Source organism: Amblyomma mixtum, chromosome 5 (assembly GCF_055824585.1).
Source record: "Amblyomma mixtum isolate Tamu chromosome 5, ASM5582458v1, whole genome shotgun sequence".
Classification (NCBI taxonomy): domain Eukaryota; kingdom Metazoa; phylum Arthropoda; class Arachnida; order Ixodida; family Ixodidae; genus Amblyomma; species Amblyomma mixtum.
In genome coordinates this window covers 118,674,353-118,700,300 of record NC_143016.1, presented here as the reverse complement: position 1 = coordinate 118,700,300, position 25,948 = coordinate 118,674,353, and the positions used below count along the sequence as shown (strand labels likewise).

The following is a 25,948-nucleotide window of genomic DNA, read 5'->3' as shown; positions in this document are numbered from 1 at the left end:
TAAAAACAAAGGTGAGGACTTGGACAAGTTAGTCCTGAGTATGCTTTGCTATGAATGCTTTGGGCACTTGAGTTTATCTACCATTTGTGGAAAAGCATAATTAGCGTCCATACAGGCCTGATGTAATGCCCTCTTAGCTTTGGTTGATGTCCATTACAGTGGCAACATGAGCAGCGTTTCTTTTTTGTGTGTGAAGAGGGAAGGAAGGAAGCCAGTCCTGTACACTCCAGTTAGTGTGCATGACGAGAAAGAGTGAACTGAGTTTTTTTCATTGTGGGAGCGTGCATAAGCAGTTCCATGCAGCACAGAAGTGAAGTCTAGCAACTATATGGGAACTTTTGCAGTCACCCATACCTTTTGTTCTGGGTACCTGGTGGTGTGGTGCGGTATTTATTCTGGGAGAATTCACTCAGGAAGAACGTTCATGCCATTTAGGACATTAAGGGGATGCTGAGGACTGATAGCAGTTGGCCCGGATCAGTGGGTACTGCATTCTAATCACAAAGAAACCACTCTCACTGGAAATGGAGCTCTGGTGAAGTATAAAAGTCCAAAAAACGAATTATGAGTGATGTCATCGCTGGCTGATTTGGAAAGTAAAATACATGCGTCGACACCGTTTTTGTTCCGAAAGCACTACTTCACAGGGTCACACCCAATTGTGGCTTGCATGGCCTCGTGGGTGTAGAAATAAAATAAGCATTGCTGCGGCTGCGTTTCGAACCTGCGGCAGCGCGAACAGATCAGTTCCAGTGGCCAGTGCTTCATTACACCATTGCCGCAGTTTAACATCCCGTGTGTTAAACTTCAAGTCTCTTGTGCTGTGGTTTGGAAGCCATAGTCTTCATCACCTTCCATCCGTGCTCTTGGAAGTGCCATTAGACGAGCATGCAGCAAGCCATACCAAACAATGGGAGATTAGAAGCATTGAAGCTATCGCAGTGTTGTCGTGTAATGTTAATTAAGTGGCCTACAAATTTTTTTTGCTCTATTGATGTGTCATTAAGTCTTCTGGAAGTATGGCGATGGGTTAGGATTGTTCAAATAGGCATTGAGCAAGTGTTTAAACATGACGATGAAGGGAATAGCTCGATCGAGGAAGGCTTCTTTTGCTGCCTTTGATTCGCAGAAATGCAGCCTGCCGCCATCAGTTCGGTCGACGTTCCTCATGGCATTCAGTCCAGACTGGTGAGTCATTGCTGTGTCCTTTTATTGTGTGGCCTATGTTGAATTAGTTGCTTTGACAATGCTTAATCATGACATGTGAGGCACCAGTCATATGTTTGTTAGCTCGTGTCACATCTGGTAATTTGTGGGCTTTTCCTGAGGGACATGCATTCACAGACATTCTCTCCCGATGTTGCATGGGCGGGGTAGTGGCTGTAAATTGGTAGTACAAAGTAGTTATTATAGTACTACTGACATTCGACTGGGACTACATTCAGTTGTGTGCATTGTATATCTTTTTCTTTTTGGGGGATCTCAAAAGCGATTTCCAAAATCTCTCTTTTTGCATTGCCACTGTAAAAGCAGTGTGTGTGTGTGTGGGGTTCAGCTGTATTTGACATGTTGTTGTACTTGGGAATGTGTAGTCTCATTGGGTCAGTTATGTATTTCCCACACTTTTGGCGTGTCTGGTTACACAGTTAAAAAAGGATCATCGTAGCTAAGGGCACCCAATAGAAAAGCAGCGTCCAGGAGAAAACTGCTCGGCACTCTGTTCACACCTGCATTCGCTCAGTTGCAAGACCAGTGCCTATCTGATTGAGTTCTTAGCACCTCAGTTTCTGCATACACCTAAAGGTAACAACAGAAGGTTGGATGGAGCACGTAGAAAGCATGGGGTTATGAAGGCAATATGGAGTGTGGTGAAGTTAGTGTCCTTGACTCGTCAAGTGTGTATAGAAAGTGTGGAGCAAATGTGTGGCCCGTTGACAGAGGCCGATGAACAAACGATGGGCCTTCTGAGCATAGGAACCAATGAGTCAGAACACGCACCGCTTGTGTTATCGTCTGAGAAGGCCCGGAAGGTGTGGCCTCTGGAAGTTTGCGTGTAATGCTCCTCGGCACCTTGGTGTTGTCGCCCAGCACCAAGGTGGCCTCGACTCACGGGGACCATCGCATCCACGTGTGCGAGGTGGCCACGGGGCGGCTGGCCCACACCCTGGAGGGCCACCCGCGCACACCCTGGTGCCTGGCCTTCCACCCCACCTCCAACCACATCCTGGCCTCGGGATGCCTGGCAGGGCAGGTGCGCGTCTGGGACCTCAGGGTGAGTGTGCCTTGTCCACCTTTGCCGCCTTCTTCCTCAGTCCGAGCCATTCGGATGGACTGGAAGCATTACCTGCTGAGAGCAGAACGGTATAGCCACTTCAGCAGAGAGTTGCGGGGTTGGGAAAAAAACAGCGCTGAGACGGGGGACAAAGAAGACAACAGGACCGGCGCTGACTATCAACTGAAAGTTTATTAGAAGCAACATGCAATATATACTCCATCGACAACCAAGAGCGCATCGCAACACCAAAAGCCATAGTGATCAATCACTATGGCTTTTGGTGTTGCCATGTGCTCTTGGTTGTCAGCAGTATGCAGGTTCAGCAGTATGTACCAACTAGCTCAACTCTTCGTTTTATTGAAGTTGCAAGGTTGGTTGCTTTGCATTTTCTCGGTAGATGGCAGCACCAGTGATGTAGGCTGGCACGCCTCGTTTCGTCGTTGGGTTTGTTCTAGGAGTGTGGGAGTGTGAGAAATTTGAATAGTTTGAAAATAGTTCTTCCTCTTTGATTCTCTTCTCAACTCTTCTCACTTTTGCGGAGGCTGAATTTCGATGCAGGCGGAATTCCAGAGGCCCGTGTGCTGTGCGATGTTAGTGCACGTCAAAGAACCCCAGGTGGTCGAAATTATCCGGAGCCCTTCACTGCGGCGTCCCTCATAGCCCGAGTTGCTTTTGGATGTTAAACCCCAATAAACCTTACCAAACCATCTTCTCACTTTTACTGTTAGAAATAGTATCCTAATCTTTCAAACAAAGATGAATTTTCCTCTTGATCTCAACTCATGGCCATACATAACAATGTTTCCAACGTTTCATGCTCTTTATTTATAGAGTTCACTGCTAGCATGCTGCAGAAGTGCATGGGCGGGGCTGTTAGGCCTCCCATCTGTGTGCAGCTATGCACAGTCATCGACAAAATATTACGGGATGCAGGTTTGCAGCAAACAATTTATTTTTGTTTGGTCAGGCAGAGAGCAGGTAAGTAAAAAGCATGGAAGCATGAGGAGATCTGTGTGCTTCATCTCGTGCAGTGAATCCTAGCTGACTGGTTAGCAATAAATTTTTTTTTCATAAATCCACATCCCATGAACTTGTTGTCTGTGACTGTACCTGGTCTACCATACTTTAGTTGCCATAACAAATGAGTCGACAGCTGTTGTAAGTTGCCGCTAATTTCACCTTCGCAACTCTGAGCATGTATATCGAAAAAGGAGGAGCAGTACCATTCATCATTTCATAAGGCACGAACTCCGTAGTCATCATTCAACATACCTATCTTAGGCTTTTTCTACCAGTCGTTTAGTTTCCGTGGCTTCTTTTTTTTTACTTGCTCTGCTGCTCAGCCAGCAGAGGCAACTTGTCACCAGTCAACTCCTCTCAGCTAGTGAGACTGTTACAGCTTCAGAATAGCCATAAGGGCTCCAGTACCTTTGCTGTTGCTGCTTTACCGCTGTTGAATACTGTGAGAGCATCTGCTGTGCACATCCTTAGTGCCCCCGGTACTAAAGTGGCATTTTTTGGACCTTTCCCCCAGATGATATGAGTGTAGGACTAAAATGATAGCATAGAGCGTAAGAGCTCCAAGATTATTCCTAAAGATGTTTTTACTCCAACTGAGAATAAGAAGCATGCAGTTCCTGTCATGGAATCGTATTTCGAATAGATGGTAAGGCGTGGCCTGGCCACTCGCTTCGTCAGTTTCAAAAATATGGTTTAAAGGGAGATATACACTGTGGGAACAAGTGCAGTGCTGGAAAAGATGGAGAAAAGAATGCACTACCAAAAATTAAGCAAAAGTAAAAATTGAAATGTTTTGCAATTTTTGCTTACCTTCTCCTCTTAAGGCCTCGTGGCCGTACAGGCCACAGTTGGCAATCAGCTCCTCGAACTAAGAGGAGCTGAATCTGCTCTTTGGCGTAGCCACCTCGATGTCGCCGCCTATGCTTATCCTGTGAGAAAGCCACTGCCTTTATTGCCACTTGCCTTGGTAGGTGCAGCTGCACCCTGCACGGGAAGGATGTTGCTGGGGGATAAGGGTGGAGCAGAACTTTTTGCTGGGCTAGTTGGTCCATTCTGACATTGGTGAAAACAGCGCGAAAGAAGCAGCCCGAAGGCGAAACGAGGAAGTGACAGGAAAGAGCGCTTCGCCTTCGGGCTTCTTCTTTCGCGCTGTTTTCACCAATGTCAGAATGGACCAACTAGCCCAGCAAAAAGTTCTGCTAGATTACCTTTCTTATACAGTGGGCCCTTCGTTATGTAACAGCGCTCTTTCCTGTCACTTCCTCGTTTCGCCTTCGGGCTTCTTCTTTCGCGCTGTTTTCACCAATGTCAGAATGGACCAACTAGCCCAGCAAAAAGTTCTGCTAGATTACCTTTCTTATACAGTGGGCCCTTCGTTATGCCAGCGCTCTTTCCTGTCACTTCCTCGTTTCGCCTTCGGGCTTCTTCTTTCGCGCTGTTTTCACCAATGTCTGATAAGGGTGGACATCCCAGGGACATCCCAGCAACATCCCAAGGTGGATGGGGCCCCAGGGTGGAGAGCTTGTGCTTGTGGTGGAGAGGAGGGCCTTGTGCAGAGCTGCTGGTCGGCTGGTGGTGCAGGGTGGCAGTGAGGTGTGGAGCTCGCGGGAGGGCACGGTGATCTCGTCGCTGGCGTTCCACCCGCTGGAGCCCCTGCTGGCCATCGCCACGGCCAACCGGGTGGTGCTCTGGGACTGGCGCAGGGGCCACGCCCTGGCCACCTGCAAGACCTCCTCCGAGCGCGAGAAGGTACCTCTCTCTCTCTCTCTGCGCTCACTTCGTGCCCCCCTCGGGCAGGAAAGCTGTGCCACAGATGTGCTGACTAGAGGTTGGAGACGAATAAGTGGCATATACACGGTGTCTTCAGCTGATCCTATTTCAGGTTTGTATTAAGGCGAAAGCCTTTAATGGCTCATACTGTGGTGACCAAGACGTGTTAGCAAATTTGTCCGTGTTTCAGATTGGTCGAAATAGTCGTGGCTGTGTGAGAATTTTGAGTCCACCGGAATATGTGAGACAGTTACTGCGCAATTTCCTTTCCTCAAATACAATTTTCGACTGGTGTCCACTGAGATATGTGAGACAGTTAATTTTCTTTCCTCAAATACAATCTTCATTTTCTCCATTATGGCCCCTCTTTCTCATTCTTCTTTCACTCCACTTCCTCCCTTCCTGTATGGGCGGTTCAGGTGTCCACTGTGATGACAGAGAATTACAGTGCCATTCCTTTCCTCAAAAAGCGTTGCGTTCAAAGGGCAATGCATCTGCATCGCGCCGAAAACACGCTGTTGCGTTCCACTCCTAAAGGCAAAGAATAAGCGTCATTAATTGGCAGCTAATTAATGCACCGACAGAATGTGAAGTGAACAATCGCGTAGCAGAATGCAGCACTCAGGCTTTTGCCTTCCACCACTTTAGCCGCTAAAGTTCCTCGTAATTTTTTTTTTGTCCTGTGTGGCTGCAGTGATGCAGTGAGAATTGGTGTTTATCATGTTCTTTGCATCATTTTTAAGGTAGTACAGCACGATCCATTGTTAAAGGGAACATGCGATCGCGTGGCCTCCGTGCTTCACGAAGCCCTGCTGCCTGGATGCGGCGAGAATATGTGGCATGAGGCCCATGTGTGGAAAGACCAGCCGCTGTGCTTACCGTGCATGTGTCTTGTGCCGACAATTCCCAGGAGTTCTCGGCGGCAGCGCGCCGCGAAGTGCGGAGGCCACGTGATCGCATGTTCCCTTTAACAGTGGACTGTACTGTACATGTTTGGATTTATAATGTGCTTTTGAGCACTGACCTGTTGGTAGCAATCTTGAGACCCATTTGTGTAAAGTGGGCCACTGTAAACAAGCAAGCGCAGAAAGAAAAAGAAGACAGGCTTAAACTTTTACTTTCTTCGCTCTTGCTACAAACTGCTGGTTAGACCAAAGCGTTGTGGCCAGCAGTAAAGGTCCACGCACATTATGAAAGGCAGTGCATCGTTGTGCAGTGAAACCTTGTTAATTTGACCCCCAATAATTTGGAAATCTGGATAATTTGGACTGTCGATGCTCTCTCGGGCAGTACACATGTCAGTCTAAGGGGTGTAGCAGGGCTCATGTTGGTCAATTCAAATGGGTTCTCTACCTGAGGCCATGTCGTAGTATGACCAGCACAGCAAGTGATCGTCCAAAAATGATCCTTCGTCAAGCCCGAATCGCATGATGCAGTGTCACCTGCACATCTCTAAAGTGCACGCAGTGGCAGGCGTGGCAATATTTAGAGGGCCCTGTTGCCAAAGATTGGTGGGACTGCATAGTTTTGGTTTCTGTTTTTCTGAGTTTCGCTCCAGACTGCAGCGATGGTGGCCTGGCCTTACATCGGCTAGCCAGCTGAGTACAGTATTGCTCAGTTTTGGACACTGATTGGCACGTTGCTGGTCATTCCATTTCCTCATCGCTTGGAAGCCGACGCTTGTTTCCCTTGCTCATGCTCACGGTGTCCGTCCGTGCGCTGGAATCGTGCCAACTGTGTCCTCTCCTCCGCGTAGCGGCGCAACCTCCTCCCCTCCTTAGCAACCGGCACGCTGGTAAGCGGTGCAGCTGTGCATAGCAACCGTGACGTCACACAGTAGCGGTAGAATGAGCGCGCGAGCGTCGGCGGTGGCAGCTACACTGCCGCTTCTTCGCCAGATGTCTCATTGCAGTCGAGTGAGTGAGACGCTTGGCTCCGAAACGGCCCAGTGATTCCGCGCCAAGCGCTTCGGGGAAGCGGCAGTGGGTTGACCACAAGGCTTTTGCCAAGCACACTTTAGAATTTCCAAAGTGTTTTCGGTAATTTTTTCATCTCAAAAGCAGATGACCAGTTTCCTGCTTTTCACCAAATAAATTTACTGTGATCTGAGTGGTTTTTGCAGCTTTTTCTTTTTTTGGGGGGAGGGGGGGGGGGGGGGGGGTTGGGGGGGTCTGTAATTTGAACCTTCGAATAAGTTGGTCATTTTCACCAGTCTCTTGAAGAGAGGATTGTTGGTTGTGAAGGTGTGGGTCTTGCAGCAGCCATTGTGGAAGGTTTTATGTTCGAGGTACTGCTTTGGGGATTTGGAGTTCCGCTGGCTCACATTGTATTGCCTTATTGTGGAAAGTCAGACAAACATCTTTTTCCCGGTGTGCTTGGGCAAGAGGCTTGTTTGTGGTTGAGGTGCAGACTTACTTTTATCCTGAAAAGAAGCTTTGCAGCTCAAGACTAGGACCATACACTTTAAAAATGAGGACAAACAGAAGCTGACGAACGCTACACCACGTCTGCACATCTGCTATGTTTGCATTGTCACGGCAACTAGCCAAGTGCTTCCGCTCTTAAATTTATGCTGCATGCTTGAGGCACGGAGTTAGTTGTGCTATGCGTGCTTTTTTTTTTTTGTCATCTGCATCCCGTCTTAACACGCAAAAGAGAAAGATAGCAAAGTCATGCTCAGCTGTTGTGTCATCGCTAATATTGCGGACTTAGGGCATAAATGTTAACTGCCTCACACTTTGTTCGCTGATGTTATGCTAGGAGTGCATCGAGTTGTAGCTGCAGTCCCTTCACTTCGCACTAGAAATTGAAGGCAAGTATGCTTGCTAGAAACAGCCATCGCTGCACTTTTGTCTTCCCAATTCCCATGCCTCTAGCATGTACCCCTTCCCTCCTAGCGAGCTCATGGGTGATCGGAAACGTGATGTGGTTGATTGGAAAATAAAATACTATGGGTGTTTGGGAGCTGCAAGGCTGCATCTTACAGGATCACGTGCAACATTGTTAGGGAAGAGCATGTCACAAGTGGGCTTCCTGCTCAAAGGTGCCTGCTGAAGCACACACCGATTCCAGTCAGCCCTTTTTGCTTGAGAATAGATGGTTTGGAAAACAGAGAATGCAGCAAGTTGCCAGTATACTGTGGTACTACGTAGTTGTTGCCTCCACTGGCAAGCTTTTTCTGCTCTATCTGTGTTTCTGTTTTAGGCATTGTCACACTCGTTGAAGACTGAAGAAATGCTTTGTCTTGCCTGCAGTGTGTTTGGAGTGGCGGGACAGTAGGTCCTTGACCCTACCTCGTGCAGACTAAACACACTGGGCATGGCACTCTTTGGCCAAGTTGCCCTTGTGCTATTAAAATCAAACCATCATCGCCGTCATCGTCATTTGTGGTGTGTGCTGTGTGTGCAGGTGCGGTTTGTTCAGTTCTGTGCCCCCCGGGGAGACTCCCTCGTGACGGGCATCACCAATGTGGACATGGGAGGCCCCGGACCCCCTCGTGTGCTGGACCCCCTGCTGGGGCCGCAGGTGGGGGCACTGCGCGTGCCGCCTGCCCCCGTGGACACCGGATCGAGCCAACGCCGCAGCATCCTGACGCGTCTCATGTCCATGTACCAGCATCTCGAAGGACTCGAGGAGGTGAGGGGACGTCTGGAACATGTGCTGGAGGAGGAGCCGGCATCTCTAGCTGCTCTTTTTGAATGCTCCAGCACTGCCTGGAATTTCATTTCTGCGTTACCTCTCTACCCATTGTGGTGTTTACTGGCTGTAGCTCCCTGTTGCCAAGGCCGCAGGTTCATCTTATTTTCGGCTGGTGCATTTTGACGGTTTTAAAATGGGCGAAGGCTGTGCCAATATCTCGGTGCATGCTAAGCTGGTATTCCATGGCATACCCGGCGCACTGGCGTGTGCGGGGTGCCGCCTCCCGGTGATGTTCCCTCACGCTTGGTGCATTCACGTGGCCAGCTGGGAGACATCATTGTTGCCATATGAACCACCAGCCCAAAAAAGGGGATGCACTTGTAGTATAGCCATGGGCAGCCCGCAGAACATGGGCTGCAAACTTGCGAGAAAAAGACTGCTCAGGCCTTGAACCCTCCCCCCCAAAGAAATGAAGAAACGGAGGGAGAGGGACTGTTATGCCAACAAAGCAAACAGTCCCCATCTCTGCTGCTGGACCTAAACTGGAACCTGCGTCATGGTTAGTGGTCATATGATCACGAAAATGCCCTGCTCTGATGCTGTACCAGATAAAGACAGTCTCCTTTCTTTGGACAGGTACACAAAGTAGCAGACAGTTTGCATTTGTCCTGTCTGCGAAGGGTGTGGCAGATTTGGGCGGTGCTTTTGTTGCATTTGCTGCGGAAATTGCACAATGCGTTTATGTGCTTGCATGGTTTTGTGTGGCTTATCGCTATTTTGAAGGCATTCGAGTCAGTACAGGTACTACCACGGCATCTTTGATATCCAAATGGTCGTGTGCAACATTCAGATGAAAGCCTTTGTAGCGCTTTCATGACTTGCTCGGTGCCACTTAGCTTCTTTGGCCTGCTTTTGGTGCTTGGCTTTGATCTTGGGCTTGCACTGTTCAGTGTTTCATTCCCTGTTCTTTTTCGCACTGCTGCCTCTGCTTCATCTAGAGCGGCGTTTGCTTATCACCTTCTTCTTTTTAAGGCGAAAGCCTTTAATGCCTCATCGTTGTCAACAGAAGGTTGTCAGCAGAGGTGTCACGCTTTTCGGTTGGTCGAAATGGTTACGACGTCGGAGCGCGTGGATTCAAAGTAATGAGGTCACCCACGGATGCCTGACGCCCCCTTTTGGATGCACGACAACTAATAAAAGATAGTTGTCGTCCACTCCGACAGGGGGCGTAAGGCGTCCGTGGGTGACCACATTACATGCCTCATTATACTGCGAACACAGCCATGGATACAACCGAACTCATCGAAGCAGAGAGAGAGTTGTGCTAAAGAAGCAGTGAAAGTCGGCAGTCAAAGTGTGTAGTCAAAGTATGCAGTCAAATAAAGCACTAGTACAGCACAAACAGTCTTGCAGTCAATGTCAAGCAGTGCGCCAGGAAAGGCTTTTTGCCTTGCAGCACTTTAGAGAGCCAAAGTTCCCCCTGAATTTTTGTTTCAGCCTCGGCTTTGTGGCAGTTGATGTTCTCTTACTGATTTTTTTTCTCATTACTTTAGTGGCTGGTTTGTGGTAGTTAGGATCCGCATCTCACTGCATTTCCTGTGTAAGTCGATGTTCGGCCTCGTAAGTGCTTTGGGCTTCCTGGACACTCTGAAAGACTGTGTTATTCATGTTAGTTTTGTTGTCCAAGTCTGAATGGTCCTGCTTGCACACCCATCCTCAGTGGAACCTTTGTTGTGCCGTAGTTGGCTTCGCTGCAGCTCTTGCTGTCAGTGACCCCTCAGTCATCCTTGCTCAGCACGCCACGCACACTGGGCTGCCGCTGGGTCCATGGCGGTCAGTGTGGGAGCAGGCAGCGTAAACGTGCACTCACTACCAGTGCCTGGGGAGAAACGTGGTTCTTCATCTCCTGACTGTGGTTGGGGGGCGAGGCTGTTGTTGGTGTGCGGCGCAGTGCCCCCTTATCGCGTTCTCTTTCTCGCTCGTTACACCTTTTGGTCTTGTCATGTCATACTTTACTCGCATGAATTAACCGCATGCTCGCTTCCCCTTAGCTTTCTCCTCTCACTCCATCTTAGTACATCTCTCACTGTAACAGCCCCTCCCTGTAATGGTGAAGGCTTATCTTTATGCGACCGGGCCTGCGTTTTGGCAGAATGACACCGGTACTGTTTCCTCAGTGAAAGTGTGTCCATTGATCAGGTAACTACGGCATTCATGCTGGCTTTAAATCTGGGCGGTAATGTGGTTACTGAGAAGGAGCAATCTTGATGTAGCAGTCACAGTCTTGCCGTTTTTGCGGGCTGTGTCACCAGCAGCAACGCTATCTGGCAGTGCTAGCATTGCACGTGTTTCCCACTGTGGGGCGTGGGCGTGATGGTGTGTTCTCTGGGCCTGTGGACTCAGCTGTCGACCTACCACCAGATGGTGGCACCTACCCTGGACCCGGAGCCAGAAGAGGCGCTGCAGCAGGCCCGGAGCTACGCTCGGGACGTCACCAGCTACTCGACCAACCTGCAGCGGCTGAACCAGCTCTATCAGCAGCAGGTGCAGCATGTGGTGAGTTCTGGCATCCCCACTGTGCAAGTTTGTAATGGCCGAATTCATAATTCATTTTTTTTCATATTTTTTTTTCTTTCCGTATTATGCTCTTAATTTGCTCTGAAGACGCTTTTGCTGGAGGTGTGAGTAGGACTGAGTCTCGCTTTGGTTGCTAAATAGTACTAGCCTACTTGCTACTAATTGCAAGTTTTATTAATAACATTTGAAGTGTTTAGTTGTATCACTGAGTCACTAGTTGAAAACTAAGGTAGAACAGTAAGGTATTTGTCTGGGCTAGTCAGTACATTGTTCAAACTGAAGGCACAGCGCACGAAAGACAGGACTAAGGCAGAGACAAACACAGCGCTGTGTTTGTCTCTGCCTTAGTCCTGTCTTTCGTGCACTGTGCCTTCACTAAGGTAGAAACAGTTGTAAAAGCGCTCCGTGGAGCCAGGTGTGTTTAAAAGCTATCTTGGGGGTTGACCATGGCAGTGACAGTTGGCGACGCAGGGTGGTGGTCCACAAGGGGGTGCCGAGGACGGTTCGTCGGCCGACGAAGAAGCCGGCCTGTCGCCCGGAACGAGCGGATCGGCTTCGGCCGCAGCCACGGGTCCCAACAGCCGCTACTTCTGGGCCACCTTCTACCGGCTGCGCTCCATCTGCTCCAGGTTGGAGCGCCGCATGCAGCAGCACCAGCTGCGCTCGCACCCTCCTCCGTCGTCCTCCTCGTTGGCGTCCACGATGGTGGGCAGGAGGTCTGGCCGCCCACCGCGGCTGCGTTCCTGGGTGCCACCGCACCTGTTTGGGAGGGACGGCAGGTCGAGGCCAGTGCCATCAAGGTCTGTGGCTACAGCAGGCACGAGTGGTGGTCGCCGTACAGCTGCTGCCTCATCACATGCACCATCGAGGTGAGCAAGAGGGGTGTTGTATTTGGTTTGGTTCATGGGGTTTAACGTCCCAAAGCGACTCAGGCTATGAGGGATGCCATAGTGAAGGGCTCCGCAAATTTTGACCACCTGGGGTTCTTTAACGTGCACAGACATTGCACAGCACACGGGCCTCTGGAATTTTGCCTCCATTGAAATTCAGCCGCCGCGGCCGGGATCGAACCCGTGTCTTTTGGGTCAGCAGCCAAGCGTCGTAACCACTGAGCCACCGCGGCGGCGAGAGAGGTGGTGTATTTGGTTTGGTTCATGGGAGTTTAACGTCCCAAAGCGACTCGGGCTATGAGAGACGCCGTAGTGAAGGCCTCTGGGAATTTCGACCACCTGGGGTTCTTTAACGTGCACAGACATTGCACAGCACACGGGCCTCTGGAATTTCGCCTCCATTGAAATTCAGCCGCCGCGACCTGGATCGAACCCGTGTCTTTTGGGTCAGCAGCCAAGTGCCATAACCACTGAGCCACCGCGGCGGCGAGAGAGGTGTTGTATTTGGTTTGGTTCATGGGAGTTTAACGTCCCAAAGCGACTCGGGCTATGAGAGACGCCGTAGTGAAGGCCTCCGCAAATTTCGACCACCTGGGGTTCTTTAACATGCACAGACATTGCACAGCACACGGGCCTCTGGAATTTCGCCTCCATTGAAATTCAGCCGCCGCGGCCGGGATCGAACCCGTGTCTTTTGGGTCAGCAGCCAAGCGCCGTAACCACTGAGCCACCGCGGCGGCGAGAGAGGTGTTGTATTTGGTTTGGTTCATGGGAGTTTAACGTCCCAAAGCGACTCGGGCTATGAGAGACGCCGTAGTGAAGGCCTCCGGGAATTTCGACCACCTGGGGTTCTTTAACGTGCACAGACATTGCACAGCACACGAGCCTCTGGAATTTCGCCTCCATTGAAATTCAGCCGCCGCGGCCGGGATCGAACCCGCGTCTTTTGGGTCAGCAGCCAAGCGTCGTAACCACTGAGCCACCGTGGCGGCGAGAGAGGTGTTGTATTTGGTTTGGTTCATGGGAGTTTAACGTCCCAAAGTGACTCGGGCTATGAGAGACGCCGTAGTGAAGGCCTCCGCAAATTTCGACCACCTGGGGTTCTTTAACGTGCACAGACATTGCACAGCACACGGGCCTCTGGAATTTCGCCTCCATTGAAATTCAGCCGCCGCGGCCGGGATCGAACCCGCGTCTTTTGGGTCAGCAGCCAAGCGTCGTAACCACTGAGCCACCGCGGCGGCGAGAGAGGTGTTGTATTTGGTTTGGTTCATGGGAGTTTAACGTCCCAAAGCAACTCGGGCTATGAGAGACGCCGTAGTGAAGGCCTCCGGGAATTTCGACCACCTGGGGTTCTTTAACGTGCACAGACATCGCACAGTACACGGGCCTCTGGAATTTCGCCTCCATTGAAATTCAGCCGCCGCGGCCGGGATCGAACCCGCGTCTTTTGGGTTAGCAGCCGAGCGCCATAGCCACTGAGCCACCGCGGTTGTGAGAGAGCTGTTTTGTATGGACCCTTTCAAAGCAGGAACTCTGGCAGTTAAACCTCTCATGTGTTTGAGCTGATGTCTGAGACCTTTTTTTCTCAGGATCTACTAGGGATAGAGCAGTCTCAATGGTGCCGTTGTAATCGGCTCTCCGGAGCGTCTGTACTGAACTGGGATTGTTAATTAATAGACATTTGTCTTTTTTTTTTGTTCATTGCTTTACTGCATCCTTCCAGTTTTCAGGTTGAAATGGGCAATAAACATCCTGTAAAACAAAATTCGCTGCGGTAATTTGTGTAGTTACCGTATTTATTCGAATCTAGGCCGATAGTTTTTTCAAAAAAACGAGATGTAGAACTCTTATGTCGGCTTAAATTCGAGGATTTCGTTTCGAGGTTTCGTATTCGTAAAATACGAATAAATGTAGCACGCAGGTGGCGCCCCCACAAAACGCCAACGAAAGACAGCACTGTAGCCGTTGCTATCCGTAGCCATTGCTATCCGTAGCCGATACTGATCAAAGCACTATAGTGCCTAGAATATACTGGCTAGTGTGCCGAGGGCGCGCGCTCGCGTGGCCGCCGTGGTGATGCCTTCCCGAAGCCACCGCAGGGTGGCGCTGCCAGTCGCTAAGGTGCCACCGCGCAGCGTTCGCGGCCTTGGCCCGGCGTTGGAAACTAACCATGAGCTGCGCTTTTCGCTACGCAGACCATTTTTCTCCGTGCTTTGAGAGCACTTTTGTTCAAAACTTTTCTCGACGGAAGATAAACTCAACGGCCTAACACTGTCCGTAGAAAATCATCAACCGAGATAGCGCCGCGAGACCGACGATGCGTTGTACAAGTACTATGGTTGTACCGATTTACTACCAGATCCAATCCGTAAAATTTTTATTCTTTCCACCGTACACTGAACACGCTGTACACTGTACAGCGTCACTGTACAGAACCCCTGAAGTGAAAAAGAAAGGTAAATTAAAGGCCGAATATCCAGCCAGAGGCCCAGCTTACCAACTTGAAACAAACACCGAAGGCTGACAGCTGCGGCCACAGTATGCCCGAAAACTCTCCGATCCTGATTCGTTGCTGATACATGGGAACATTTCGATCACGATTTTACTCGGTCCGAATTCGGTCGACTGCGATCCGCGCATCTCAACCGCGACCGTAGGCTGTTGCGCGCACTGTCATGCTGTCATATGCTCAACCAGCAGTATCCAGGTGGCTGGACCTCGCAGCCGCGACCATTCTTAAATCGCGATAAACAAATTTTCACCCCAAACGGATCGATAGCGATCGGAAGCGCCCGTGTGACACTGGTATTATGAAATAGCATCCATAGCTTTTGCAAAGGTTATGACCCAAGGGATTTCAGTTCTACAGTCCAGTGCTATACTTCTGGACATGTTATGCCGATGTTTTTCGCAGTTCAACCGCGCTTACTGGAATTTTGATATATCAGTCAGACAATATTTGATAGCGTCGTGTATGTGAAAAAAAAAATCGCAGGGGCTCTTTCCCAACATTGCATCTGTTTGCGATGATCGTATGTAATGAACACAAGCAGCCTGAAGAGGACTCGTTGCATTTCATTTGGAAGCTAGAACTCGCTGTATATAGAAGTAGTTTTTATGCAGGTGTCTGCGAATTTTTGTTCCATCTTTTAAGGGAAGAAAAGGCAAGAACGAAAACAAAAAAGTGATCCTATCAGTGATTCTTCTACAAAGGGCTACAATATACTGCAAACTGTAAAGCTACAGCCATAATAAACAGGTAAAAATAACTGCTCACTGCTAAAAGTTTGTACAAAGTAAGCAAGGCACTGAATTATTTATTAACTGAACAAAATATCTGAAGTTGGTCGCCGGAGAGACCGTTCATCAACAGTTATAAAGAGAAGCGCCTAGAAACAGTACACAGCCATACCATCTAAGCAAGGCACTTTGCATATACAGAAAGCAAACTAGTTGCAGTGTCTTAACTTCAACAATTTTTTTCGTTGCCTTTGTGCCTCTCTGTCTTTGTTTAGCCCTTTAACATAAAACGTAATTCTTAGCAAAACATAAACAACAATCCACAGCCTGGTTGCTGCCTCGTGTTCGGGGCAACCAAGTTTTGGCAAGGCAACTGAACTGAAGCAACTTAAGCACGATTAGTCGCTGCGACTTTCAGTTCATTTGCTCAAATCACAGCGCAAACAAAACCAAAGAAACGCGCAGACGCAAGCTAAACACAGTTCACAACACAAGGCTTGGCTGGGCAACTGCAGCAATCCAGCACCTTTACGACAGGAAGCGCCCTCTGGCGGCGAAAAATGGAAGGCAGCGCTGGCGCTGCCACCTCCTCCCATGCGGAGACCCCTCCGCTCGAGACACTAGCCAGTATTCTAGGCACTATAAAAGCACACATGAGCACTGGCTGCCATTTTGGCCTTGTTCTGTTCTCGTGCGGTGGCGTGAGCACATTCGCAGCAGTGAAGTTTTCGTGCGTGGTTTTTATCACCAACACCATGGCAGCAAACAGGCGGTGCCTTCAAGCGGAAAGTTATACTCGCTGCAGAGCAGTCGTCAAATCTTCAAGCCGGGCTGGACTTCGGCGGCTGATCCCGGGCTGGCGTTGCATATGTCTCCTCGCCCAAACGCCAGCCCGGGATCAGCCTGAGCGGGTTCCTGGCAATAAATGTCGTTTGCGTGCTGTACCTCTTGTTCGCAGTTGTTTTTTCGGCCGGCCTACAATCGAGGTAAGTTTTTTTTTTTTCTGTGGCCTTCAACTTTCGGGTCTCGGCTTAGAATCGTGGCCGGCCTAGATTCGAGTAAATACGGTATATTTTAGTACCGTAAAAACCCGCGTATAGTACGAGGTTTTTTTCCCAGCGTCCTAAATTTCCGCCTCGTACTATTTGCGGATCCGAACAAAAATTTTCGAAGTTGCTCGAAGTTTTGGTTTCGTTTTTGCGGCGTGGCTACGGCTTGGCTTTGCTATTGGCGCGTGGCTACGGCTTGGCTTGGTTACTCTCGACAAACGACGTCACGACGTCGTTTCTTTGTTGATCCGTTGGGTGCGCCGGGTTGTCGCGGTGTGCCGTGCGCCTGTTGACAACGCACGTGCTCGCATGTAAGGCACGCTTCGTGAAGTGGATATTGTTTTAGGGAGCACGATGTCACGGTCTCGAAAACAGTACTCGGCTACTTTCTAGCGATTTTAGCTGAGGAGAACATCGGCTACGGTGCGGCTGGGAGGCAGTTTGGTGTCGTCGAAGGAAGCATTCATGGATGGCCACAACAGAAAGAAGCCCTTTTCGCGTGCAGCGGAACGCGACGAAGCTTTCGCGGCCGCTTGATGGTTGTGTAAACAACCGTTCAAGGACGCAGTCAAGCGGTCCTACGCAGAGTGGATGCGCTTAGGTGAGCCTGCAGTGACGCCAACCGGGCGGCTGAAGCGGGCTTAAGAAGTGCGGCATCTCGAATGCCCTCGATGGCATGGAAGATGAGTACATTTGGGATGATTTGTCGGACAAAGAAATGTCTGAAGAAAGCGCTACTGAAGAAGAAAGTAATTGAAGTGAAGTGCGGGATGCGATTTGAATAAATGTCTTCTATGAGCTTGTGTTACTCTTATTATACGCGGGTGAAACTTTTTTTCCCCATTTCGCGTCTCTAAAACTTAGCCTCGTATTATATTCGAGTTCGTATTGTACGCGGGTTTTTACGGTAAACCCTCCCTTGTATTTGCTAATTTCTGGGCAGAAATATCTGAGAAAAATGGTCAGTATTTCAAAAAGTTGATGTTTTGAGATAACTGGCAGGAGAGGAGGAAGACTGCTACGCTATGCTGCCGGGCTATCCGAGTGCCAAGTGTGAATTCATGGTACCCTGTGTGCGTAGCAGAGGGAAATAGCGCTCACGCAGACTGCTGCTTCTCTCATTTGTAGCATCCTTTGGGCTCAGTGGCGCGTAAAACGCCGCAACAAATCAGAGACCAAGAAAAATTTGCTTCCATGCTGCGATAGCCGAGGTGCAATGAATATCCCTTAAACTGCTTTTGCAGAGGACTTTGTATTACCCAGGCCTGGTAACAGGTGGCAATTTCTTTTTTCTTCTTGAGTTCAGATTGTGATCTAGCCTAGTGTTTTCGGTAACCAAAAATTGCCGACAGTCCTCTTCAAACGCGGCAGTGAAACATGGTTAGAAGCATTTCAAACTTTGCATTTAGGTATTTCAAGTTTAGTCACCTGTGCCAAGTTGGCGTCAGCATAGCTGGGATGCAGCTTCCTCTTAGCACCTTGTCCAGAAAATGATGGACATGCTGATCGCACAGCTTTCAGGGAACCAGTTTTGTTGAGGCTCACAAGTCAGTGTGTTGTCACTTGATGCTTCAGCGTTCACTCAGTAAGCTAGTTTGGAATGGAAGAAGAAAGTTTGCCCGAAAAGAACCAAAGCGTTAGAAAGCTAGGGCGACACTACTATTTGTTATACGGAGGTGTCACAGAGAGAGAGGTTCCATGCCTTAAAGGGTATGAGTGTATAAATAATGGCATATTCTGGTAGTTGGCACCCTATAACATCAATAACGAGGGATCTGCGCCCAGTTTAGGCAGGAGTTTATATTTTATTTCGGCGTTAAAAGTCGCGTAAAAAAGCATGGTGGCGACCCCCAACGTTCATTTTGTTCAAGAAAGTGGTAGTCTTTTTTTTGTAGAAGCATAAGTGAATATACTACGTACCATTTGTATGCCCCAATGTCAGAGAAACGCACGTTTTGTTCTAGTAAACTGTAGAAGGCGTACCGCCGCTCGCTTTTTCTGTAAATCACATGAATATTTATAGTTACACGTACGCAAAACGCAGGCACATTCCCACTTTTAGTTCAGCGTATGCTAGCAGAGACGCAAAAATAAACTCAGCCTATAGTGGCGCCATCTGGTTGTCAGGACGGGAACCATTGCTGTAAACAAACCGACTCTCCACTTAAGCCTAGGAGCGGCAGAATCGTCACTCTAATTATTAAAATAAAGCAAATTTATCTCTTATGTTTTCTTATAGGCGAGATGAGACGAAGCGAAAGACAGGCGCCCCATTTATGGCCAGTGAACGCACTGAAAAAGGCAGCAACAACGAGAATTCAGTCCGAAGCGAGAGAGTCCGGCTTCGACGGGCGCCGCCATGTTTGTCACCGCGCGGGGGAAATCCAGATGGTTGCCAGATGAGACTACCATCTCATACAGATGTGTTCCCACATTAATAAATTCTATTTTAAAATGTTCTACCGCACTCCTTGGCACCACAGCTGGCTAAACGGTAATTTGAGTAAAGAGCTATCGATTGCCGCAAAGAAAATATGGTCAATAAAATTCAGTAGACTGACCCTTTAAGCATAATCGGTTTGACAGCTTTGCCTTATTCTTTTAAGGGGGGAAGCTGGTCTTAGAAAAAAATTTTTATTAATGAATGAAGGAAGGAAGGAATCTTCAAGGAACGTGAATTTTTGTGTGCTGATTCCAAATATGTAATTTAATTTTATGTAAAACAAGTCCTTGTACACTTATATAATATGCTATCTAACTTTTTGCCGAGAGCTTTCAATAAATTTTACAGCAGGAAACTTGCTAGGACACATGCCATTGGCTTGTCTTGACATCAAACTATGCAAAAAGGACAAAATTGTTATCCTGCCTATCATAGAAGCTGACCTACAGGGTTTTGAATTTGACACTTCACAAACAGGAAGAAACGGATAATTTTCAAAATCCTATAACTCGCCTTCTATAGACAAGAGTCATGTTTGTAAACAAAGGTGGCGCTGCGGTCGGCAGCGACGCGGGGTGTAGGCAAAAACGTAGCATGCCCGCCCCGCGGCAACCGATGCTGCCTTCGGAACCAACTCGCGTGCGCGCATATTTCAAAGCTTGCGCGTCGCTCATGGTTGGAAACATTTCCGTTGGTGACCGGAGAGCAGTTCAGCACTTCTTCAACCTGTTCGCCAGATGGAATTATCTGGCGAAGCGCTGCATAGGCTTCCTTCTGCGCTCCTATATTTGGCAGCAACAGCGCAGCTACGGCGGTCAACTAGGTTGACTTATTTATTGAAACCGAGAAAGCATGCGGTATACAGGTCTGCAGTCTCAACATTTGGGGCGATACAGCATACCCGATCGCTAAGTGCAAGAAGAAGGACAACGGGATGCACGACACGAGGCAGCTTTCCCATGACTAACTTTTGTGATGTGCCTGCTCTCGTCCAGCCACTTCAGTGTGGAGAACGCCGAACACTACTGGACACTGAAGCCATGCAGTTACTTTGTATGAGTCATGCAAATGCGATCTTCATTGGTAATGTCTGGAAAAAAATGCTTTTTATTCGCTTGGCTTTTAGAGAAGTGTGCAGGCGAATGGATAGAAGTTTACCTCGAGCTACAACGAAGTTAGGTTTGCTCAGCAGAGCTAAATATTTTAAGTCATTCTGCTTGCAGGCCTTATTCTGCTTGATAACTGGTTTTTGGTCCGGTATTTGCTGTTTTCGCCAGGTTCTGATTGACCAGCAATTGTAAAATTCAGGTAATATGGGAAATAACACTGCATGATTTTGCCGACACCTTAGCGACGTTTAATCGTTTTCTAGGATAGGTGGTGAAAAAACGTACATGTTGAAGCTTGTGGAAGTGAAAATAGAGAAAAAACTATGCATCGTATATTCCTACTAGTACCGGACTACAGTGCTGTTCCAAATGTCGTGCTTAGTGGCCCGATGAATGCTGAAGGCGACTGGCAGCAGCTGTTCTTTTTTTTTTTTTTTAGCGCGAAGAGATGCCCGGGACGTAGTCTGGGTGACAACCATCTGAAAACGGTCTCCTGCGTTCAATTTACGGCCACACCTACAGGGAATGTCACGTCCAGACTTCTCGTATTGAGAGTCCGACAGAACGCGAACAAGCTGCAGACGTTGATTCTTTCACTGTTCGTCGTGCGACTGAAGAGCAAACATGCAAGTTAAAAGACTCAAACTATCATATTTCGATGCAGAAATGCAATACTAGCGGCACAGCCGATCCGTCGCCGAACTTTTCCTACTCCACGGCCGCTGCTCGTTGCTTTGGCCCATATCTAAATGCGATGAACTTGTGGAAACTTGTGCCGCTGCCTTTCTTCAGCATTGTGGTTCAACCACCCGCACCACACATCGCCGGAATATTGCAAAATGCGTTCAGAAACGCTCAGGCGTGGAATACCCAAGGCACACGGTACCAGCTTTTGCCTACACAACGAAAGTCACTGCTGACTCCAGCGCCGCTGCATCTCCGTGACATCACGGCTTGACACTTGTCTATAACAGGCAGGATGATAATTTTACCCTTATTGCGTAGCTTGATGTCAAGAGAAACCAATGGCGTGCATTCTAACAAGTTCCCTGAAGTATAATTTCTTTCAAACTCTCGGCAAAAGTTACCTCCTAACATATTGCATAAGTGCACAAGGACTTGTACATAAAATTAAATTACATATTTGGAATCGGCACGCAAAAATGCATGTTCCCTGAAGATTTTATAGCTGTGACTTCATTAATAAAAATTTATTTCTAAGACCCTCTTCCCCCTTTAAATGCTATTTTTTGTTTTTTTCAGAAATGGTGTTGAAGTCTTGTCGCCATTGTTTTTGCAGCTCCTCTGCAGGCCCTTCCTCGTCATCAGCGGCGTCCTCTTCCGCCAGTCGGGGTCCTCCCCCGGCGCTGGGTCATCCGGATGTGTCGGTGTCGCTCGTGTCGCTCCTCGCGAGGCTGCAGATGTCGCTGCAGAGTCTGAGCAGTGCCGCTCTCACCACGGCTGTCGCTCGTGAGCAGATCCACCAGGTGAGGGAGGGCTCATGGGCTCAGATTTACTGGCTGAGTCTGTCCATACCACGAATTCCGCTTCACAAGGATGCATCACGTTGGGCTAGGTTAAAGGGACACTGAGGAGAAATTGAAGTTGGCTTGTATCGACAGAACACCAGCTCCTGATTACAAAAACGCCACTCATACTGACAACAAAGCTCTTGTAACGTAGAAAAGACCAAGAATCAAAATACAGGTATCGCCGCCACAGGCCAAACTCGCAAGTACAAGCGTGGTGACGTCATAGGACAAAACAGTGTTGCTAGAACCAATGGTTCTAAAAACACTAGAACACGAGAAGTCGCGAATCACTGAGGCGCAGCCAATGCATGCGCAAATCTCCTTGACGTCGCCAGATGGCGCCATGTGCCCGGCAGCTACGCGCACGCCTGAAGCATCGGGACCAATCAGCGCCTGCTCACCGGCTAGGCGGGCTCCCGGTATTCCGCTAGCGGTAACAAGGTACACGGTATGCTAAAGGTGTCTATTTGCTAGAACTTCGTTGACGACTTCGAGAACGGGACTCCATCGTGACGCTGGCAAAACGCCGGTGCAAACGTAAACGAAGCGACTGTAGCGACGGCCGCAATAGCCGTAGCGGTAGCTTTCTTTTCGGCTACTGCTAGGCCGCACTGTTGGCCGCCAGAAATCACGGAGTCTGCGTTACGTCATGTTCACGTCATGTTTCACGTCACTTAGTCCTGTGTCGTCATAGGAGAATCCCAAGTTTGAATCAGAGCGGCGGGAAAAACTTTCAACTTCGAATCCAAATTTATTAGAAATAAATGCATCTTTCGCTGCCGGCCAAGTGCCAACAAAGCCATGACATGCCGAACTATCGGATTTTGCTATAAAAAAAATATTAATAGTGCTCTCCTCACTGTCCCTTTAAGGAGCTTAGCAGTACACAAAGTTGGGCTAGTTGATTCATCGTGTAAAATATTAGCACAAGAAAACAGGACAAAGAGAGGAAGACAGCATGGTCACTCGTGTGGCTTGCCTCTCGGCGTCCCGTTTTCTTGCGGTAGTATTTTACGTAGGCAGGTTTGCTTTGATTGGGGCTAGGCTAGTTTTGCTGTGTTGGTTTTTCTGCTTCAGCTTTAGTCCAGGTTGCTCTGGCATGCATTTTCTCTTTTAATGCATTGTGTGTCCACAAAAGTCGCGGCGTCCGTTGCCGTCCATGGCTTGAAATTCAGATGATGCAGTACACCGGTGTACGATGTCGCAACGCATGTAAGTGAACATGTGTAGTCATGAATGATGAAATGTAACATACTCTGACATATGAAATTCATGACTGATATTCATAGTCATGACTCATAATCATTCTGTAGCTTGTCATGTCAGGGGTGTGGCCCTCACACGTGTACTATACACATTTTAATATGGTGAGCACATATCTGTTTCTTTTCTTTAATGTATTTTTTTTTATTTGAAGCGCGGGTGTTATAAAACTGCGTGGGAGAGGGGGCGACTGATATATAAAGTATCAGGGTCATTGAGGTCAAATTGAAACTAGCTTGCGTCAGTTGCATGTTTCAAAGACATAGATGCTCCTTTCACTGAAAATGACCTTGTATAAGCAGGACAGTGCCAAAATATGAAATGTAGCTGTTGCCACCATCTGCGGTTTTCACAAGCGACCTGCGACTTCATGGAGGCTAGGTCACACGGCTATAGACTTCCAAACTGTGGTCATGAACTACTTTGTGACGGGAAAAAAAAAAAGAACCTTTTTCAATATCATTTTCTCTGCAATAAATGCATCTTTTGCTGCTGAACAAGCATTAATTTAACTGCAAAGAGTCAAGCAGTCGTTTTGGTTAAGAAAAAAATTTGGTGCAGTTATTCTCAGGTTCCCGAACTGTGAGCACCTCAGTTGAGAGCACCTGAATAAGGGCACCTGAATTGAGAGCACCTGAATCAAGGGCACCTGAATCGAGGGCACCTGAATCAAAGGCGCCCGAATAGAAGGCACTCGAATCGAGGGCACCTGAACTGAGGGTACCTGAATCAAAGGCGCCCGAATGGAGGGCACTCGAATCGAGGGCACCTGAACTGAGGGTACCTGAATCAAAGGTGCCCGAATGGAGGGCACTCGAATCGAGGGCACCTGAACTGAGGGTACCTGACTCAAAGGCGCTTGAATGGAAGGCACTCGAATCGAGGGCACCTGAACTGAGGGTACCTGAATCAAAGGCGCCTGAATGGAAGGCACTCGAATCGAGGGCACCTGAACTGAGGGTACCTGAATCAAAGGCACCCGAATGGAGGGCACTCGAATCGAGGGCACTCTAATCCAGGGCACCTCTAATCAAGGGCACCCTAGTCTAGGGCACTGTAATTGAGGGCCTCCTAATCGGTGACGCTCTAATCGCTTTCATATCAGGCGTTTGCATGTCTAAACTAGCCACCGTGTGTGTGATTACTTGTGTCGATGGTGAATATTTGTATCTGTCTGCGTCTGGGCAGGTGCGGGTCCGCATCACTGAGATCCTGGAGCGCCTCTCGAACGTGAGTGGCTACCGAGCTCGCCTGACCAGCCTCCGGGAAGAGATCTTCGAAGGTACGTTGGTGCCTGGCTCTCGTGCGGTGTCCCATTTACTGGCTGCCTTGCTGCGTTGTTTGAGTGGGGCTGCTGTTATGCCGGGCACTGTGGCTGCCCTGTGATTAGCACCGATGTGCCTGCAGCCAGAGGCAGAGAACAGCACGGTTGGTTGGTGGTGACCCTCTGCGACAAAATAGTGGGGCACTATGCAAGTGCGGCGGATAGGGAGATAGAGATGCATGGGATGAATGTTGGCTAGCAGTTTTCAACAGCGATGCTGTTTAAGCCAGAGGTAGGTTGTTCCGTTGGTCGTGAGCAGCGGTGGCTTTGTTCGCAGTAATGAAGTCACCCACAGACGCCTGGCGCCCCCTGTCGAAGGGAACGGCAACTATTGTATTAGTTGTCGTCCGCTCCGACAGGGGGCGTCAGGCGTCCTGTGGGTGGTACTGAAATTTGTACGTACTGCTGATGACTGAGTGTTCGTTGATCTTGGGGGGCGGGGTGCTATAGACGACAACAGATAGAAATGGTGACGATGATCACGGTTAACTTAGTCAAACCAAACTCAAGCAGCATCGCTGTGTCATCAGTCTTACACGAGAGTGTAATCTGCCCTACAATTTTTTTTTATAATTTTTTTTTCTTCACGGACCCTTCTTCACTCTGCTGCAGCTGGTTTTAACATAGTTTTGGCGCACAGCCTTCATGGGATGCTGTGATGAAAATTTATTTTGCCTGTATTGATGCTCTGCTGCCATTTCAGGAAAAGGGAAGGTGTTTTGTAAGCTTGCTTGATCTCTGGGGTTAGGTTGTGCAGTGAAAAAAATTGGGTATCGGACTCTCATTAATGGACTTGGCTTAATTCGAGCTTCAGGTTTTTTTGAAATGATGCTTTGGTTTTGTCAGTGTCAGGCGTATTAATAAGGCTTCTCTTAATTGAACTCCGCATTTAAAAACAAATTACCGTATAAACGCATGTAAGGGCCGCACTCGTGTATGGGCCGCACCCCGCTTTCCCGAAGGAAATATTAAAAAAAAAATAAATCCGTGTAAGGGCCGCACCCGAACTTTCCATGACCCAGGCGGTAATAGCCTTCTAAATGCACGCGCCGTGGCCTCCGCGATCGGCTCCGGCTGCGAACAACGGTGCGCTCGATCGCCGAGGGCTTGATCGCGGAGGGCAAGCACACGCACAAGAGCTTCCAAAAACCGCCCATGGATGGCGCCCAAGGCCGCAGTCATCATCATAATCTTCAGCATCAGTATCGCCAGCTCCAGCCTTTATGGCATGTAAGCGTGTGTGTCGTAGTTGTGGCGGTTGTGGCTTTCGCGTGCTGCCGCCGAGTAATTTAACTTTAGCACGATTGACAAGCACCTTATCAGCTACACGGCTGGGAGTTAGCTCTCGAACACGGCAAGCGTGCGGCGGACAGGGAATTCGTCGTGGCCGAGAAGCGCGTCCGATGATCGTGCAACCAAAAGGGTGCATTGAGAAACAAACTGCAAAAAGTGCGCTTTCCGAGGCAAGCCGTGCGAGTTTCCAGAACTGGAAGAAGAGCTGCCCTGCCATGTGATGAAAGTGCGGAACAACGGCTACGCGTTGACAGCGGACGTGCTGCGCGGCTGTTTGGGATGAGCGTGCACCAGAGCACAGCACCAGCTCAAGAGTCGAAATACTCCGCGAGTGACGATTGGACGTATAATAAATGCCGCTCATTCCCTGATTGGTGTGTTCTTACTTTAAAAAACATTTTTTTTCCTACATCGCGTGTATGGGCTGCACCCCTAAAATTGGCCCCTGAATCTATACGGTATCAATCCCCTTTGAGTTTGAGTTACTAAGTGTTGACTCTATTTAAACTTGGCATTTTCAA

General features: G+C 48.9%; 1 protein-coding gene across 7 annotated transcripts in view; it reads left to right on the top strand.

Annotated features, from left to right (window-relative positions):
• Positions 1–25,948, top strand: part of LOC149343469 (activating molecule in BECN1-regulated autophagy protein 1-like) — a 58,326-nt gene that overhangs the window by 7,242 nt on the left and 25,136 nt on the right. For 5 of the 7 annotated variants that reach the window (XM_089545936.1, XM_089545935.1, XM_089545934.1 and 2 more), the window contains exons 3-10: positions 1,130–1,188; positions 2,089–2,272; positions 4,877–5,044; positions 8,474–8,701; positions 11,108–11,260; positions 11,741–12,150; positions 21,316–21,502; positions 23,999–24,092. In XM_089545936.1, coding sequence (XP_089402062.1) covers positions 1,130–1,188; positions 2,089–2,272; positions 4,877–5,044; positions 8,474–8,701; positions 11,108–11,260; positions 11,741–12,150; positions 21,316–21,502; positions 23,999–24,092 — 1,483 coding nt within the window. The remainder of the gene's footprint in view (positions 1–1,129; positions 1,189–2,088; positions 2,273–4,876; positions 5,045–8,473; positions 8,702–11,107; positions 11,261–11,740; positions 12,151–21,315; positions 21,503–23,998; positions 24,093–25,948) is intronic. The other 2 variants (XM_089545932.1, XM_089545930.1) reach the window with 2 other exon arrangements.